The 21034-nt window shown below is 31.7% G+C and overlaps 1 protein-coding gene and 1 non-coding gene across 2 annotated transcripts in view; both read left to right on the top strand.

Moving 5' to 3' along the window:
* The window catches only part of ERBB4 (erb-b2 receptor tyrosine kinase 4), a 1143943-nt gene that overhangs the window by 781979 nt on the left and 340930 nt on the right, over positions 1-21034 (top strand). The window contains exons 10-12 of the mRNA XM_049784132.1: positions 4929-5002; positions 6286-6376; positions 8478-8677. Coding sequence (XP_049640089.1) covers positions 4929-5002; positions 6286-6376; positions 8478-8677 — 365 coding nt within the window. The remainder of the gene's footprint in view (positions 1-4928; positions 5003-6285; positions 6377-8477; positions 8678-21034) is intronic.
* Positions 15657-15760, top strand: LOC126028180 (U6 spliceosomal RNA). The gene has a single exon (XR_007502397.1). It is a non-coding gene; the product is annotated as a U6 spliceosomal RNA (small nuclear RNA).

Raw genomic sequence — 21034 nt, 5'->3', positions numbered from 1 at the left:
ATAATGGCATGATAATTTATTTTTAAAAGCATAAGCTGAATAAAAACAAAGTAGGAGAGAGTATTCAAAAATTATCTGCTTAATTCTAGTTTTTAGTATGTAAAGTAGTATCAGATATTTTTTCATACTAACTAATAAAAAAGTACGAAGTTCTTTCATTGCAATGTTTTCTTTGTGATAAATCTTATATTTCATTAATATATTTTAGGCTGTCCTAAACCATAATACTTAAACTTAAAAAGTTAAAATATTAACATTATAATTAATATTATATATCAAATATAAAACAAAAAGTTCTTTTTGGGTAAATATATTTGTGAAATGTGTTATTGTTATAATTTTCAGCTCATGCCAGTTTGAATTATATATTCTGAAGCCTTCACTTTTCATCAGAAATTATTGATAAAAATTTATTTCAATTGGCATCCTATGCAGGAAAATATGTAAAGTATAAGTGTGTATATGTTGAGACAAAAAGGAGAGAAAAGGGAAAGGCAAAATATGAACCAGAAATTTAATAATTAAATAATTGTTTTAATATTAACTAAAATAAGTCAGGATTAGAAAAACAATGACAGATTCATAGATAGAATGTATTCCACCCATGAGTGAGATTATTCAGTATTTATTCTAGAGAGAAAGAGCATAGGAATAAACAGGATTGGAAAATGTCAATCACTTGACCTTGAATTATAAAACTGAGATTACCAAGCAGTGGAAAAAATATGTGAAGGAATAAGAGGTGACATAAGAATATTTATTTTGACAGTGGTGGAGATCATTGGAAAATTTTGTGGTAGTGCGGTACAATAACATGTACATACTATTTTATAATATATAATATATGTCATGATATACAATGCTATAATCATGTAATTATGATACTTAACCTATCATTAAAAATAATTAGTTAAGTAATTAAATACTTCATTATAGCTTGGGGAAATGCTTAGCCAGTTAAGAATGCATGCACTGCACATGCTGAGACTTAAGTTTGGACCCTGGTTTCAGATGGTCCCCAGTGCACACCCCTCTGGAAGACTCTGGAAATCTTAAACTGCTATAGTATCCTGACAGGACAACATTCTTTTTTCTTTTGTGGGTTTCAGGCCATGCATGAAAGTGCTTAGTGAATACTCCCAGCTCTGTGTTAGGGGTCACTATGATGGTCTCAAGGAAAATAGGTGGTGCTGGGAATCAAACTGGAGTTGCCCACTTGCAGGTGTGCTTCTGGTTCTACCTCTTCAGTGCTACCTCTACATCATTGAACTTGATCATTGAACTAGATACCCTGATTGGCTGAGAATCACTTGGGGGGGGTGTCCAATAAGGCCTCTGGATACTTCCTGGATGCTGCTCCCTCAGCGAAATAGCCCAGTTTATTACCTAGACCTATTATGCTTATCTTTTTAAATTATATTTTAAGGTATGATGTGAATCTGTGATTTAAATTAAAGAACAGTGTTATTTATTTAAATTATTAGAATCCCAAAAGTTATAAGAATAGAATTACTCTTTTTCTTCAAAACGAAATAACTCATTGTCAATTGTAAAATAATAATTAAATGTATAAAAAAATCTAAAAAAAAAACTAGATTTGGTTTTCTAGCCAAAATCTAGCCTGAAATAAACTAATTACCTTTAGTCCTTTATTTAGAGCAGTAGCAACAGACAAAACTCAGTATGTAGGGTTAAATTATAGGAATATTCACTGCTCATTGTGGATTCTATCCATGTACATACACTTAGATTAACAAAATCTTCATTACAGCAACATGGCTAGGCTCTGTCCCTATAGAACTGACAACAAACAGCAGTGCTGATCAACCATAGATTAAAAATAATAAGTTTAAAGGAAGAGTAAAATAGTTTCAGTGAAATGGTGAAAACATATTCATCTTTTTATCCTGAACATTTTGAATCACCAAGTACCAAGATGGGTTGTACATCACGCTCTTTTAGCATGGCTCTGGATTAGCTAGGAGAGGTCTTAATTTTATAGCACCATAGATTTTTAAGTGACTATAGGAGGACACTCCCTAAAGGGATTTTGAATTTGGTTAGTGGGTTTCTGTCAACTTATTTTATGAGAGCCTTGAATCTCAAAAATTAAGTCTATAAAATTTCTGTGGTCCATTGGACTTGATATAAACTCCAGAATTCATATAATTCCTGGCAAACTAGAGTCTTTTCAGTAAAAATTTGAACCGACCCCTGAATTGTGAGTGTTCCTAAATAAAAGCAGACGTTGACATAGCTTTTAATCAAAGAACAAATATTAAAAATCATGCTATTATTTTGGATATACAGTCCTACCATATTAAAATGTGTACCTTAAAAAACAATAAGATTTTCCACATATAATGAAGTTAGTTTTTTATCTTTGTATTCAACAAATACATAATTATTTTATTCCATATACCTTCATATATATGGTAAACTAGACAACACATCTATTAAATTTTGCTCTTCAAGCAGTATGGATTGAAAAACTTTAGTACACTTATACTATTTCTTCAATCTCAGTAATTACAGTGTTTGGTATGTCTAAAGCAACCCAATAAATGAGCATTACATTTTGTGATTTGCACATTCTTGTTTAAAACAATTTAATATAAGGTTCAGCTTAATATATGGGGATGATAGGGTTAAAGATATAGTACAGAATTTACAGCACTTGCTTTGCATGTAGCAGGTTCCAGTCTGATATCATCACCAGTGGCAACCCCTTATACACAGCCAGAAATATTCTGAGTGCTATAGCATATGTTCTCAAAAACCTCCACACCCAAATAAAAAGACAAATATATGGAATGGGTTACATTATAAAAGGATATGCCTGAAATTCTCTTGGGAAAGCAAATACTAGGTGGTTCCAGAGATTAAGGCTACTGGAAGTTGTAGAGTTTTTGCAGGATACTAAATTTAAAATTAGTAAATGCCAAAAGATTCACACTTAAATTCCCTCAAAATAAATCATATATTTATCTGCCTGAAAATATGGAAAACAATAATAGCCTAATAGCTTTATTCAATCTTAAACAAAAGGATCATAATAACATAGAATTGATTTCTAATATAAAAAAGGAATATTCCAAAAGACTGGTAAATAATCACATATTCATAGCATAGTAACTATAAAATATAATGTATTAGTAAGGTAGACACAAATGATACATGAATACAATTTTATTTTTTCTAAAACATGTATGATAATGTAAGGTTTTATAAATCCAGATCACCATAAAATGTTCTTTTGGGGATGGGTAGACCCAGTGACTTCAGGGGTTACTCCTGGAACACCCAGTGACGCTCAGGAGTTATTCCTGGCTATGTGCTCAGAAATCACCCCTGGCTTGGGGGACCATATGGGATGCAGGGGGATTGAACATCAGTCCTGTATAGCTTAGCGCCGTGCAAGGTAAACGTTCTGCCGCTTGCACCACTGCTCCGGCACAAAATATTCTTTTCCTTTTGCACTTGAGTGATTGTACAATACTTTGGATGGATGCTGTTCACTAAGGAGAATTGGGTTTTATGAGCCAGCATCCCAAATGGTCCCTTAATAACTCCAGGAATGATTGGTGATCTCAGAGGCAAGATTAAGTAAGCCCTGAGCATTGTTGAGGTAGCTCCAAAAGAAAAACTACACAAAATAAAAGCCCTTCCTTCCTTCTCTGTTTTATGTTTGGGACTACAGTTTGTGGTGCTTTGGGATTACATCCAGGACATTACTCAGGTGTTATTAATAGAGTTCTGTGTTGACTATCAGTAAAAAATTTTAGGATACTCCCTCAAGAAAAACAAACTCTTTAGAATTTGGAGCTATCTCTCCATACATTAAAGTGGTTAAAAAATAAAGCTTTAAAATTAAAAATATACTAGTCCAAAAAGTTAATATTTGGGGTATTCTGTTTGCATACAGCCAACCCTCCTTAATTCCTGGTACCACAAATGGTACTCTGAACACCACCGGAGTTATATCTACGCAGAGAGGCACAGTTGGACAGTAGTTGTGGTCCAAATTGTCTCCCACAGTTTGTTAAGCACAGTAAAATAAAATGAAATTATAAAAGTATAATTTATTCCTTCAAAAATTGTGATTCCTCCTTGTTCTTTGAGTACTACCAAGGGCAATCCTTAAAAGTGAGCTGAGAATAGCCTCTGAGCCCTATTGTATGTGGTCCCAGAACCAAAACTAAACAGTAAATTTTGCTAGAATTGTTGGTATATGTTTATTATGCATTAAATATGCAGTGTTTCAAGTTTCCAAAATGTACCCTTTTGTAAATTTGCATTTACTTTAAATGGCAGTGTTGCTCATATAGATCAAAGAAATAGTTCATGTGTAATCAACAAGAATATGAATAAATTAGGGGGAATAAGATTTTACTAACAAATCCATGTACTATTATGAATACTATAAATATATACTTGTAGATAAATGAAGATACACCAAAAAGGAATGATTATGAGTGTGTGTACATTTTTATTTTTCCTGGAATATTAATGGTACTATCAGCAATTTAGAATGCTTCAAGGATCCCAAATAATTTTCTTCAATACACTTCATTTGTTGTTATATTTTTCAAAATAAGAATACATTTAAAGTAAAATGAAAATAAAATGATTTATATAGGAAATTGCTACATTTCATTGCTATATTTTGAGTTTATTTTGCAATAGTCAGTTTTAATTTTTCCTAAAATTTTAAAATAACCTTTGAAAACAACCTTAATCTGTTTCCTCAAAAATTTCAAGAAACCTCTGAGGTTCCACCTCTATATCCAAAACAGAAAAATCGAAACAAGGTGTTGTTAGACTATTTATTGACAAACAAATTTCAATGCAAACTATTGCTATATTTCTCATATTTGCACTCGTATATTAATTTTATTTTTGTTTGTAATTCTACTTGATTTTACTAGAGACCCATATAATGCAATTGAGGCCATTGATCCAGAGAAATTGAATGTCTTTCGGACAGTTCGAGAAATAACAGGTAATTTCTTTAAGTGTTATGTTGAGCAACAAATATATGAAATTTCTTATTTTCTTTAAAGCAAACAATAAGTTTGCAGAGAGCAAATCATTTTCACAGCGAAATCCAATTAAAAAAATTCATTCCCTTTTAAATGATATACATCTTATTACTTACCATTTGTAAATTTGTTGATTACCTGTGGAATATAAAGACACTACCATGAAATTTTGAAGTTACTGTTTCTGAAAGTGTCAGCTGAGATTTGAGGTCTTCTCCTTTGTGGGTGCGACACACCCAGAAATTCTCAAAGCCTACTCCTTCATGTGTAATCACTGAGGGATCACTGCCAGCAGTTTTGATGGACCACAAGAAGCACTGAAGGTGATTAAACCTGAGTTAGCTTGCGTAAGACTTGTACTTCATCTCAACTGCTCTCTAGCTTTCATTCCCTCCTTGGAACCTTTAAATGCCTGTTTTTTCTATTTAAATTTTTACAAGTTCTATTAAATATAGATTATAGAAAAAATGTATATACTTATTAATGTGTCCAAGTTGCTATAATAGGTAATATGGGACATAGATATGAACCAGACATGATTTTACTAGCAAGGAATTTAAAGTACAAATTATTTATATAGAGTATTAACAGTTATATAAATTATATATAACTATATATAGTTATATAAAATAGACATATATTGCTGTAAGTATTCAACCTAATCAAATTTCTTTTTTTTTAACCTAATAAAATTTCACATAGGAAGTTTTATCTTTATTTTTTGAGGAATAAATAAAATTAAGAATTATTTAAATCTTTAAACATATTAAAGTTTAAAAAATTTACACAATGTAGTTTATAATACTGTTAACTACAGGAACTCATGTATAATATATTTCTGCACACATCTTCAAGAAAGCATCTATGTCTTGCTACCATTATCTGAATTTGTTTCCCCATTCTAGTCTCTCTCTCCTTTAAGTTAAGCTTTGTACTAACATAAACCTGTGGCCTTTATTAACATTGTTTTATAATATCCTATGTATAAAATATAGACTTCCTGGTGCTTATTATTTTGATATGAATTATCTATTGAATATCTATTTACTCTATAGAAGCGAAACCTTGAATAAGAGCTCAATTTCTAAATAATGAGTATATAAGTAATAGTTAAAAGTAACAATATTCTCTTTACTGATCCCCATCCTTTAATATAATGTAGTCATATTTTAAGTATAATGGATATTAAATATTATTACTGAGACATGATAACCTGATTTTTAAATGTTTTTATTTTTTGTAGGTTTCTTGAACATACAATCATGGCCACCAAGTATGACTGACTTTAGTGTGTTTTCTAACCTAGTTACAATAGGAGGAAGAGTACTTTATAGGTAGGTGTATATATACAGAAATGTAAGTTTTCCTGAGTTTAAGAGCAACATCTTTGGCACATATGGTCTGACCTATCAGTCTGACAAATCAATTGATATATTGATTTTAGAGATAATATATTTTAATTCCAGAGAAAAACTCATTGAATTATTACTCCTGATTGTGATTTTTACTTTTATATAGAAAAATTTCAAAGGACACAGGTCTAATGTTCTATTGTTAATATTTTTATTTATATGATAAAGGATGGCTATTTATGAAGTCATCAATTTTATCATTTAATTTTATCTTTATTAAATACTAAGTATTATTCAATAATTGAATAGTTAGATTTATTTTATAACATTTACATGTACCTTGAAAAGTCAAACATTATGATCATAATTTTATATTTTATAGAAAGTATTAAATTTTGCTTTAAAATAGACACAATTTTAAATTATTTAACAATATAAAAGGAAAGTAACTTAACAGAAAAACAAAGCTGAAATACTAACTACTCATGAATTTTTCAAGATGCTATGCTCATATTATAAACAGCAATAAAAATGGTTATGATGAAGCAAAGATTTGAGAAAGAAAACTACAGTTCTGTTGAACAAACAGAAGTTTGACACAATTAAATACTAAATATCACTAACATAGCATAATTACTAAATATATACATACAATTAAAATATACATGATTCAAGAGGTACAGCTTAGACTTCCATAATGTAAAATGATGTTTATTATTTAATTGGTGTTTAGTCATTTGATATTTTTCCTTAGAGAATGGAAGAGGAATTGTTTTTTGATGGGAGTGGGAGCCACATCTGTCTGTGCTCAGGGGTTAATCCTAGCTCTTTGCTAAAGAATCATGCATCATAAGCTCATAGTATCATCTGAGGTGCTGGGAATCAAACCAGGGTGAGGCACATGCAAATCAAGTGCCCTACCCACTTTACTATCTCTTGGCTCTGCCTTATTTTTTAATGAGAGGTGCTGTACTTGGCAATACTTCAGGTTTACTAGTATGTTCAGGAGTCACTCCTTGCAGTGCTCAGAGTGTAGAGGTTAAACCAGGTTTGGGCACATGCAAGGTGCCTTAACCTTTCTCCTCTTTCTCCAACCCTGGGAGAGGAATTTTATCACAAAGTGTAAATTATATTAAAATTGAACATTTGTTTCCTTAGAGGGTGGAGATGCTTCCCCCAGTTGTGTTAGCCCTTTGAGAATATATTTTAGTTGAATTTTATTTTATTTTATTTTATTTTTTTGGTTTTTGGGTCACACCCGGCAGGGCTCAAGGGTTACTCCTGGCTCTACTCTCAGAAATCGCTCCTGGCAAGCTCCAGGGACCATATGGGATGCTGGGATTCTAACTACCTACCTTCTGCGTGCAAGGAGAATGCACTACCTCCATACTATCTCTCCAGCCCCTGAATTATATATTTTTAATGTTTAATAAATTTTATCCTAACATATCTTTTTTCATTACTATATTGTACTAATTTGAATTTTGAAGTATAAAGTAAACCTCAGTAAAGTTTTCAATTGAAGTCATGTTTAAATATATATGTTGAGTAGATAATTATAATTCTAAAATTTTAATAATTCAGTCTTAATGGCGAAATTCCTTAGGAGTGTATATAAAATTTTGGGGTTTGGGAATGAGTTGTAGAACAGGGTGGCAGGGTCATGCCTTTTATGCTGATGACCTGGGTTCAATTTCTGGCACCATGTTTTCTCTCCAAACCCTGCAAGGAGAGATCCCTGAGCAGAGCCAGGAGTAAATCCTCATAAATTAAAAAATCAACAATAACAAAAAAATGTCAGAGAGTAGTAGAGTAAGTAATATGTAGCTAGAGCTAATGATACAAAATGAATCTTAATGCTTCTAAAAATGAACATTTTTCTTTAGAGTCCAAATTGTTGCTTTTTTATAATGTCAGTATATTAGGCTAAAAAATCAATAATTAATTCAGAATAATTGATTCAGTCTTTTTTTGACGCACTCAACATAGTAGACTAAGAGTGACATCTTTACCTTACTGCAGTAATGAATTTCATAGCCAGAAAATATTCAGTGTTTTCTTTTTCCTCCTTCCTTCTCTTCAGTGGCCTTTCCTTACTTATTCTCAAGCAACAAGGTATTACTTCTCTACAGTTCCAGTCCTTGAAGGAAATCAGTGCTGGGAACATCTATATCACTGACAATAGCAACTTGTGTTATTATCATACCATCAATTGGACAATACTTTTTAGTACTATCAACCAAAGAATAGTGATCCGGGACAATAGGAAAGCTGAAAATTGTAGTAAGTATATTCAACATATTAATTCAGAAATTACTTTTTCTTCCACTGCATCGGGCCAGTATTTATATAAAAGTTTGATATATGACCAGTATTTATATAAAGTTTGATATTTTACCCTTTTACTTAACTTAAAATGTTGCCAATTATATTTACTGACATAATATGAAAAAAAATCTTTTATGTTTTGGTAACATATGAGATGTTTGTAAAGCTTGTTTAACCTTAAAATTTTATGGTGATTGAGTTTCACAAGGTTAAATGGAAACTGTAATATCTTAATGAGTGTTTAAATGGAACAATTCAATGAAAATTTAATAAGCATCCTAAAAATTTATTGATTCTTACGAATTTCAAAAATCCATCCTAATTAATTTCCTGTTTGCATTGGTTTTTGTGTATTTTGTATAGTAGAGTATATATGTATTTGGGGGCTAGTGATGAATGAGGATATGTTCTTAAATATGTAAAAATACTAATGTTAAAGTTATTTCGGTAATATTATTAAGTGTACTAAATGTACATCTGTAGGTGTGTCTGTATCTTTTCAAATTTATTTTCTATTTTACCCATCATATTCTGTTTTACTTCTACTATTTAGAATTAAAAACGTCTTTGAGCTTGTAACTATGCCAGTCCTATCATATTCATTGTTAGTTCTGTGATTATATTAATTATTTTCCATTTGTTCACTAATGTTATTATTATTTTTGTCTTTGGGCCACACATGGCAGTGTTCAGGGGTTACTCCTGGCTTTGCACTCAGAAATCACTCCTGGATGGCTTGGGGGACAATATGGGATGTTGGTGATCAAAACCATGTCAAATGCATACAAGATAAATGCCATACCTGCTTTGCTATTATTGCTCCAGCCCCTATATTCCGAGATTTTCTGAGTGACACTTTATTGAAATAAACATTTATCTTAGTTATAATGAATATAAAATTAAATACTCATTTTCAAGGTATGTAATTATACATTTGTCCTGTGCTCTCTCTGGATCACCTTAATTCTTTTAACAATAATATCCTTAAGAAACATTTGTTCTCAGACTATCTTTTACTTTTTAAATCTCACCACTGAAACAATCACTGGGCAAATAAATAATTAAGAATATTTGCTGAGGCCGGAGAGATAGCATGGAGGTAAGGCGTTTGCCTTTCATGCAGGAGGTCATCGGTTCAAACCCCGGTGTCCCATATGGTCCCCCGTGCCTGCCAGGAGCAATTTTTGAGCCTCGGGCCAGGAATAACCCCTGAGCACTGCTGGGTGTGACCCAAAAACCAAAAAAAAAAAAGAATATTTGCTGGGGCCAGAGAGATAACATGAGGTAAGGCGTTTGCTTTTCATGCAGAAGGCCATCGGTTCAAATCCCAGTGTCCCACATGCATGGAGCCAGGAATAACCCCTGAGCACTGCCGGGTGTGACCCAAAAACCACACACACACACACACACACACACACACACACACACACACACACAAGAATATTTTGGGGGGGCGGAGAGATAGCACAGCGGTAAGGTGTTTTGCCTTGCATGCAGAAGAAAGTTGATTCGAATCCCGACATCCTATATGGTCCCCAAGCCTGCTGGGGTGATTTCTGAGCGTAGAGCCAAGAGTAACCCTGAGTGCTGCCCGGTGTGACCCAAAAATCAAAACAAAAAAAGAATATTTGGGGGGGGGGCGGACAGATAGTATGGAGGTAGCGCGTTTGCCTTGCATGCAGAAAGACAGTGGCTTGAATCCCAGCATCCCATGTGGTCCCAGAGTGTGCCAGGAGCGATTTCTGAGCATAGAGCCAGGAGTAACCCCTGAGCGCTGCTGAGTGTGACCCCCCAAAAAAACAAAAACAGAAAACAGACAAACAAAAAAAAGAATATTTTTGTGTGCATGTCAATTAAGGGTAGAGAACATTTAAAAATAGTTTCTTTTGAGGCAAATGTCATTAAATTTTCATACAATAGTTATAATTATAAGAACTTTATATGTTAATATTTTTAGATCTTTTTTTTTTATTTGTTTGTTTTTGGTCTACACTGGTAACACTTAGGATTTACTCCTGGCTGTACGTTCAGAAATCATTCCTGGCTCAGGGGACCATATGGGACGCCAAGGATTGAACCCAGTTTGTCCTGGGGCAGCCATGTGCAAGGCAAAGACCCTACGCCTGTGCTATCACTTAAGCCCCAATAAATAGTTTTTAGATCTTTAGATATATTTTCCAGATAAATCATTTCCATTATTATATAATGGTAAAAAATTGAATCAGTGTAAATTCTTACGCATTATTGCATTGCAGATAGAAGTAAAAAGTATGAAATTTTATTATGTACTAAAATTTGGGTTTCTCAGTGGATAAAATTTATGCCTTCAATTATGTTGGATTTTAGTTTTTCTGTATTCAATAGAAAAGTTACTTTTTTCTACATTATGTAATTTTTTACTTCTCGTTATTCTGTTTCTGTGTATGGTCTCGAATGGTTTATAAATGTAAGGTTAAATATATTGTTTAGGGCCCGGAGAGATAGCACAGCGGCATTTGCTTTGCAAGCAGCCAATCCAAGACCAAAGGTGGTTGGTTCGAATCCCGGTGTCCCATATGGTCCCCCGTGCCTGCCAGGAGCTATTTCTGAGCAGACAGCCAGGAGTAACCGCTGAGCACAGCCTGGTGTGACCCAAAAACCAAAAAAAAAAAAAAATATTGTTTAAGTACTTATTGATAAATAGTATACTATATCAGACTTATACTTACCTTTTCTCACCTTTGTTGTATATTTTATGTAAAAATTAGAAGAAAACAAAAATACTGTTTTATTTAAAACCTATTATTTAGTTGAAGAAAGCATTCTAAAAAAAATAATAATCAGAGCAATGCATTACTTTTCAACAATGTAATTGATTGTTTTTCCAAAAAAATATATATACATATTACCTATACACACTATCTGTAAACTTAAAAAAATGATAAAAATCCACATGGAATTTAGCTAGAAAAGAAAAATGCATGTACTTATTTCATCTACGGTAAGATATCTCAAATATTTAAGGCAAAATAATAACAAAAATAAACAACATAATCTTCAAATCCCAGTATTATAATTCTTGAAAAGAACTTAATCATCTTTTTTTCAAATAGCAAATAGTTTTTTTCTAATTCTGTGAGTTTAGAATCAACTTTGCAGTTTGGTAAAGAAGTAAAGTATTTAGGAGAAAAAGTATTGTGATGGAGCCGGTGAGGTGGCAAGGTGGCGCTAGAGGTAAGGTGTCTGCCTTGCAAGCTCTAGCCAAGGAAGGACCTCGGTTCGATCCCCCGGCATCCCATATGGTCCTCCCAAGCCAGGGGCAATTTCTGAGTGCTTAGTCAGGAGTAACCCCTGAGCATCAAACAGGTGTGGTCCCAAAAAAAACAAACAAAAAAAAAAAAAAAGAAAAAAGAAGTATTGTGATGTATAAAATTAAATGTATCATCTTTATTTTTGGTATCTGAGAATAAATAAGTTTTTATGACAATATTATGACAATCTTTTCAAAATTTGTATTTTTAGTTTAAAGGTCTATTGGTTTCTCCATGTTCAGTAATTAAATTGCCTTTTAAACTTGTCTTTCTATGTTGATGCTAATGTTTCCATTGAACCCTCAGACTGTTCACATCTGATTAACGTTTATTAATTTTTTTCTTCCCTTGAGCAGCAGGAGTGATCAGGGTATTCTTGATATAAAAGCACCTGAGTAGCATCATATTTTTTGGCCCTGACATTTATTCATGTTCTAAATGTAATGGATATCAAAGGAAATGTCTCATAGTCCCCCCCCCACCCTTAAGCACTTCTTAGGAGATCTTAATATAAAAAACAAAATAATAGTAAGAAATGAAGAATAACAACAACAAAAAAGAATGCATTTTGCATTTTCCTAATAAAATAAGTTTTCTTATTTTTAGAGTAAATTATCATTATCTTTAGTTAGCTCAGTTGACCACATGAAAATAATACATAAATTGTATCTACACACACTACATATCATGTGTTTTCATTCATAAATTGTATCATACCCATAATATTGTAAATATTTGACTGTTTAACAATATTTTTATAATTAATATTTTACATGTCCCTTAAATGCATACATGTAATCTTAACACTTTTAGTGTATTTATTTTTGTTGTTTTGTTTGGGGGACATAGCTAGTGGTGCTCAGAGTTTCTTCTGATTCAGCACTCAGGAATCACTCCTGGCAGGCATCGAGACAAGATGGAATGCCAGGGATTGAACCTGAGTCAGCAGTGTGCAAGGCAAATGCCCTGCCCACTATGCTACAGCTCCAGCGCATTTTTAGTGCACATAAAGTACTTATTGAATAAAGTAATATACAAATGATTTTTTAAATTTTTATATCATCATTGCAAGTTTAAATACTTGATAAAACATTGTGCACAGTACTAATTATTTCTTAGGCTAAAGAAATGATAGAATTTTCTGTATAAATTAAGTTACACATTAATATTTTAATATATTGTTTTAGTATTTTTCAAAAACACCTGATAAATTTAAACTTATATGGTACTCTTTGAAAATTCCTATTTTCCACTACGTAAAGATATGTTTTTTACTTATAAATATTTTAATCTTTATAAGATTGAACATTATCTATGGCTTTAAAATAGATAATTTTAAATATAAAAATAAGTTTTTTATATTTTTAATTTTTTATTAACTACCATTTTTAATGTTGGTTAAATTTTATATGTCTTTCTTTAAAAATTGCTTACTCATAATTTTTTTTTTTGAAAAAAAATTTTTTTTGGAGAGGGAACTCCCACAGTTGATGGTGCTCAGGGGTTACTCCTGGCTCTGTACTTTGTAGTCACCTCAGGTGGACTTCCACCTCAGGTGGGAGACCATATGGGATTCCAGAAATTGAACTCTGGTTGGCTGCATGCAAGGCAAGCTTACCTGCTATCACTCAGGTTTTGAGATCTGTTTAGTTCCTTAATTTTGAAAAGTACTTCACAAATTCTTTATTTGCTATACTTAAAATTTTACTAATATTTTTTGCCAATTATAAGCTTTCTCAAAATGTTTGTCTTTAATGATTTTTTAAACTTTTATGAAACTAGACAGTTTCCTTTTATATTCTTGGCAGTGTCCTAGGAGGAAGATCTTTTTGCAGCCAATATTCACATATTTTAACATTATCCTGGATCATTTGATACAGGCAAATGTATATAAACTTTTGTGTCTACCATCAGATACTAGAAGCAGACCATGATTTTGCTTACACTTTGTTAATTCTTTCCTTATAATACTTTTTGAAAAATGCTGGCATTTCAATGCAAAATGTTTTAATGTAGTATGTTTTTAAGTAATGAAACATTATAGAGCAATGTTTTTATAGCATCCTAATACTTTCTTTTCTAAAAACAAGTTACAATGACAACAAAAGAGGAGGTATTTTACTTTGAGAGATTTTTGCCTTGTGTAAAGCACATGATACAATTGATATAGTTATGACCACATTTAACAATAATTGTATATTATAAATGGTTTCAATATAGCTTACAGAATATTTTAGGTATAAATGATTTCTTAGACAACATTTAAAGAAGCATTTCTTCAGTCCCAAGTTCTTTCTAGTCAAATGTATTCTACTTGTATAATTATATACGTTTATAAATTTTCAATCTAAATGTTACAGTATTATTCTTCAAACCACATAGCCATTCTTTTTTTTTTTTTTTTTTGGTTTTTCGGACCACACCCGTTTGATGCTCAGGGGTTACTCCTGACTAAGCGCTCAGAAATTGCCCCTGGCTTGGGACGCGGGGGGATCGAACCACGGTCCCTCCTTGGCTAGCGCTTGCAAGGCAGACACCTTACCTCTAGCGCCAACTCGCTGGCCCCACGCATAGCCATTCTTAACTGGGGGATTATAAACTTTATTTTTCAATAATCTTGAATTATTAATTAATTATATAATTTATAATTTAGCAAACAGTTAAATCACTATTCACAATAATCAGAAGTTAAACAATTTATATTTTAAATTTGTCTTTTTTTTAGCTTACCAAAGTATACTGTTATTTATAATAAATAAAAATAATTACATTAGGTTGTACTTAAAACAGCAAGATGTCCAATTTTGTTAATGCTACACAATGTTCTCTTTGGTCATTTTAAAAGGGTAATAAGCAATTTCTGCTGTCAATTAGTTTTAGAAATAATATCACTTGTTTTTTTAAAATATTCAGAAAGAATCAAATGTCTCATTTTAGTCTCTAAAATTTTTTTTATTACAAATGACAGCATTTTAACAAGAGCTACCTCTTAGTAAGTAGTGAGAAATTTTTAAGCCAAAACTTTCAATTATAAAAACAAAAAATTATTTTCTAGTTTTCACTGATCATTTTTTAGACAATGTGATGGGCATATTATCCCAAAAGATATTGATCTTCAAATTCCCGATCCTGACAATGTTTCATTATATGAAAATAGGGTCTCAATAGATATAATTATAATGGAAATTTGGAAGTTACTTGGTGTGAGTGCTTAATTAAATATGACATTCTTAATATATTAATCATAAGAAAAGTTTCACAGTCATACAATGAAGAAACGTTTTTATGGGCCCGGAGAGATAGCACAGCCACGTTTGCCCTGCAAGCAGCTGATCCAGGACCAAAGGTGGTTGGTTCGAATCCCGGTGTCCCATATGGTCCCCAGTGCCTGCCAGGAGCTATTTCTGAGCAGACAGCCAGGAGTAACCCCTGAGCAATGCCGGGTGTGGCCCAAAAAACAAACAAAAAAAAAGGTTTTTATATTAATAACAAAAACACCTATAAAATTAGTGGAGTATTTGATAATACTTTGCACATTAGATAATTATAGCATAATATTTTACACTAATTTAAAATACATTCACATATATTTGAGGTACAAAAGATAAGATTTATTTTACCTTAAATTAAAATGTAATTTTTCAGTGCTCGCTTCGGCAGCACATATACTAAAACTGGAATGATACAGAGATTAGCATGACCTCTGCGCAAGGATGACATGCAAATTCGTAAAGCGTTCCATATTTAAAAAAAATTAAAATGTAATTTTTAAAAGATACATTAGAAGGGACAGAGAGATATCACTTACAAGTTTCTGAAAACACTGCTTGAAGTAAAACATTACATAAGTACCATCAGGTGTGGTCCAAAACAAACAAAACAAACAAAAAAACAACAAGCCAAAAGAAAACATTTTAAATGTATTCAGTATCTTAAGCATATTCAAGAACTTTAGATATTTAATCACCACTCTCATTGCAGTTCTCTGTTCATCAGAACTTTTTCTTTCAAGTCCCATTGTAGTTAGAAGTATAATAACTCTAAACAATGTAAATGGAGTACTGGGGATTTAAGAAAGCTTTTGTATACACCTGCTAAATTAGAACCTGAGACATAGCTCATTCATCTGAGCATAAACTTGGCATTTGAGAGCCTGGGCTTGACCCATATTATCACCAGATATCACCAGTTATTACTCTGGATGCCACCTCTATTGTTCTTTTTCTACTAAATATATCAATGTGAATAAGCATGGCTATTTATTTCTATTTCCTATTCCTACTACTCCCATTTTGGTAGTTTTAACTGATTATATTATCTTAAAAATTGGTACTGTATATCTAGCATATATAAATAAATAACGTTACCTACCCAATAAATTTACTGTAGTTGTATTGTAAAGGAGAAAGGTGTTCCCAGAAAATTAGAAATTGAAATAATGCGTTGACAATCTAAAGAATGTTAAGTTATTCTATAGAAGCTCAATGAGACAAGAAATATATTCTTTTAGAAGATAAAAAAGAGGGCCTGGAGATATAGCACAGCGGCGTTTGCCCTGCAAGCAGCCGATCCAGGACCAAAGGTGGTTGGTTCGAATTCTGGTGTCCCATATGGTCCCCCATGCCTGCCAGGAGCTATTTCTGAGCAGACAGCCAGGAGTAACCCCTGAGCACCGCTGGGTGTGGCCCAAAAACTAAAAAAAAAAAAAAAAAAGAAGATAAGAAATACACCAATCCTGCCAATATGTATTTGTAATCTAGTAATATTCATTTTTGTATTGTTGATAAAAACTTTGATTATTTATTATATCCCTCAAAAAGCCAGTAGAAATAAAAAGATCATCAGAGACTGTAATTAATTATAAATTCAGAAAGTTGAACTAGTTAGGAATGAACAAAGTCCTAGAATCATGAAACCTACCAAGACTATTTCATGATGTAAAAACATTTGAACATGACAATAACAAGAAGAAAATGAATTAAAAAAAAAACAGGATAATTATTTAAAAGAAAAATGAACACCAATTCTCAAGCCTTTCCCAGCTAATAAAGACAAGTGAATGCTTCAGATTCATTTTAAACATTCAGCATTAAAAGTAAATAAAAGGTACAAAAAAAGTAAAAAAAAAAAAGTCAATGTTTCTGAAAAAATAAAGATAAAACAATATATTAGCAAATTTAAAGATAAATTAAAAACTTCAATTTATACAAATAATTAGTACTATATACCATATTAATCATATGAAAAGCACATTCATTTACTTCTATTTTTGGTTAACACTTGGCTATCGAGTCTTACTACCTGCTGCTCTATTCCTATAGAAAAATGTTAAATGTTCTTAACAAGCACTTTAAAAATATTTGACAAAATTAAACCTATTTGGAGTAAAATAATTTGAAAGTAAATATGGAATATAAGAGTCTGATAATAAAGAACATATTTGACAAACCCAAATGTTAAGAATTATTAAAAATACATTTAAAATCTTAAATATATATAAAAATGTTGAAATATTTATTAGATAAATCAAAGAAGATAAAACAAATATAAATGTATATCATGTTCATGATGGGAGGAATTAATACAGTTAAAAGTCATATATTCAAAATTACATTCAACTTATATAAAAATTACAAAAACATATTTACAGAAAAAAGTAAATTTTGTGAGGAACCTCATATATATGAACATAAATAGAATAATTATAAAAAATAGAAACTAAAGAAATCATAATTCTAATTTCAAAATAAATCATAAAGTTGTAATTAAAATTGTGTACTACATGGGCTGGAGAGATAGCAAAGAGGTAGGGCATTTGCCTTGCATGCAGAAGGACACTAGTTTGAATCCCTGCATACCATATGGTCCTCAGAGTCTGTCAGGAGCGATTTCTGAGCATAGAACCATGAGTAACCTCTAAGCGCTGCCTGATGTAACCCCAAAACAAAGAAACAAAACAGAAATGTGTACTACATAAAATAGACATTTAAACAGATGGATCAAAAATGAAAAAATAAGAAATAAAAATCTTGCATATATAATTACTGCTCATAAAAAGGACATAAATTCAACAGACTTTAATATTAAATGGAAAAAGAATTGTTTCTTACTTAATGTTTAGGCATGATATTTAGTAAAATATAACTTACAAAGTTAAGGTCAATCTTGATTTTTACATGAAAAAGAACAAAATACCGGTATGTATTTTGCTATTTAGCAGTCTAAAATGGTAACTCAAAATTGATTAAATATTTAAATTTAGGGGGCTGGAGCAGTGGCACAAGAGGTAGGGCTAACTTAGGATGGACTGCAGTTCGATCCCTGAAGTCCCATATGGTCCCCCAAGCCAGGAGCAATTTCTGAACAAATAGCCAGGAGTAACCACTGAGTGTGACTGGATGTGGCCCAAAATACAATAAATAAATAAATAAATAAATAAATAAATAAATAAATAAATAAATAAATAAATAAAGATTTAAATTTAGGACCTAAAATAATTTCATACATATGGCAATAAACATAGCTCCTAAGAAAAATCAGATATTACTTCATTGATATCAAACTTAAAATTACTTATGGATATTACAATAAGAGTAAAACAGTATAAAGTACAATATAAATATATTAAAAAACACATATTAAATCTATACAATAACAGAAATAATAAAAAGCTAAAATGGCAGCCAATAGATTGAAAAATATGTTTATAAATCATGCATCAAATGAATAACATGATGCTAATATCAAAAATTTCACACTATCACAAACCATACACACAAAACTGATTTTTAAAATGGCAGGTAAGGGGCCGGAGCAATAGAGAAGCAGTACGGCGTTTGCCTTAGACGCTGAAAGACGGTGGTTCGAATCCCGGCATCCCAATATGGTCCCCTGACAAACTAAAAAAATACAAAACCAATCAACCCTATCAATTAATGGTGTATAGATATGAAAAAGCATGTTTGAAGAAGATATACAGATAGCCACAAAAAATGCCAACTCTATATTAAAGAAACAAACAAACAAACAAAAAAACCTCTATCATTTATCCTCAGGGAAATGTAAACCAAAACAAGAATTAAATGTTGTCTCATGCCCTCCAGGAGCGATTTCTGAGCGCAGAGCAAAGAGTAACACCTGAGCATCACCGGGTGTAACCTTAAAACAAAATAAAACAAAATAAAACAAAACAAAACAAAAAAGATGCTGGGGCTGAAGCCATAGCACAGTGGTAGGGCATTTTCCTTGCATGCAACTGATCCAGGACGTACCTGGTTCTATCTCTGGCGTCCCTTATAGTCCCCCTGGCCAGGAGCGATTTCTGAAGGCATAGCCAGGAGTAACCCCTGAGTGTCACCAGGTATTGCCCCAAAACAAACAAACATGCTCATTTACTGCTGGTGGTCAAGAATTTTTGAAAATAATATGGACACTTTTCAAAAACTTAGGGAAAAATAGCAATTCCACGCCAACGTCTCCAAAATTCTATTTACAAAATACATTTTTCACTTTTATGATCATTGCAGCACTATTTCCAATAGCCAAAATCTGGAAACAGGTGTTCAAGAGTAGATTACTGGGTAGAGACTGTGACACATAAACTATTCAACAGTAAGAAAAATGAAATAATAAAATTGCTAAAATGTGGATTAAGCTGGAGAGTATCACTTTGAGTAAAACAGGTCATAAAGAATGGGACAGACAGAATAATATATCTCATAGCAGAATATAAAGAATATTGTAATAAATGCTCAAAGGCAACAGAAACTCAGAATTTGTGTTTAGTATTAAGCTTACTACTGGGATTAAAGATAGGTAAGGGATATTGGGATAATGTCTAATGAAAGTAAACACCTAAAAGGAACATGTGGTGCTGGAATATTTTATGTGCCTTACTCATAAGTTTGAAAAATATGTTGCTTCTCTCCCAAAGTTAAGGGGGGGGGGGTCATGTAGTTTTGGTTCTGCTTGCTCTCTATAAAAATGAAATCTAGAAGGAGTAAAAGCTCCTTGAAGTTTAAAATTTAGGTAAAGACAACATCAGTTTTCTTTAATCTGGCATCTCAATAGTTCTAATCCAATTTGTGACATTGCCTAATTTTGGAGAGTTTTCTATAATACCTTATTTTTTGTCAATGGTTTTATCATGTTTTCAATTAACAGTAACAAAATATTTAAGTGATATATTAAAATAATATTCTTACTTTTCTGTTTAAATATTTCTAATAGTTTCCCAGAACTATGTGTAGAAAGCTAAAAGGTCATTGAAAACCTACACCATAATCTCATCTTGAATATGTTAGTAACTGAACAGCTATCATTTTCCCACTCAAATGCCTATTTTTATCTAGCAGTTTGCAAAAACACTAATCTTATTTTCTGCTCAGGCTCTCTTGATGGAGTTGTAACTCTCAGTTCCCACAGCACTCTTTTCTTATGTCATATTTATCATTTACATCCAAGTTTATTGGTCCTTATTCTATGTGCTGGTCTAATACAAGTGCCAACTACCTATAATCTTTCAATGTTCAACATATATACTATATATATATTCATAATTTTCTGATAACATTAAATCTAAAGAATAGCTTTAAATAATAGCATTAAATAGCATTAAATTAAATAAATAGCATATTCTCTATTTTATATTCATTTATTTAAGGGTTATCTTTCAACTAGATATTAGGTTGTAAGAGAATATGCACAAGCCTTTCTTAGATAATTTCCACCCAAGTCCCACAAAGTCCAACATTCCAAATAATTTTTATAACCTTTTCCACAAGTATTTTAAGTACATAAATAAGTTTGTGCATTTTTATATTTCTTTTATAAAATATTTAACTATGGTCTAAGTTAAATAACTAATCCTGTATTAAATATTTTATTAATTTATTGTCTATGTGACCATAGTTCTGTAAACTTGATAATATTTGCTTTTCATATGGAAAAGTGGAAACTAATGCCTATGGATACATAACTAGTTATAGTGTAAGGATAAGAGTCTGTTTTGTTATTAATACAA

The sequence above is a fragment of the Suncus etruscus genome, chromosome 1 (genome assembly GCF_024139225.1).
Source record: "Suncus etruscus isolate mSunEtr1 chromosome 1, mSunEtr1.pri.cur, whole genome shotgun sequence".
Taxonomy (NCBI): domain Eukaryota; kingdom Metazoa; phylum Chordata; class Mammalia; order Eulipotyphla; family Soricidae; genus Suncus; species Suncus etruscus.
The sequence above is the reverse complement of the archived record's forward strand: the minus strand, read 5'-3'. Positions and strand labels throughout refer to the sequence as shown.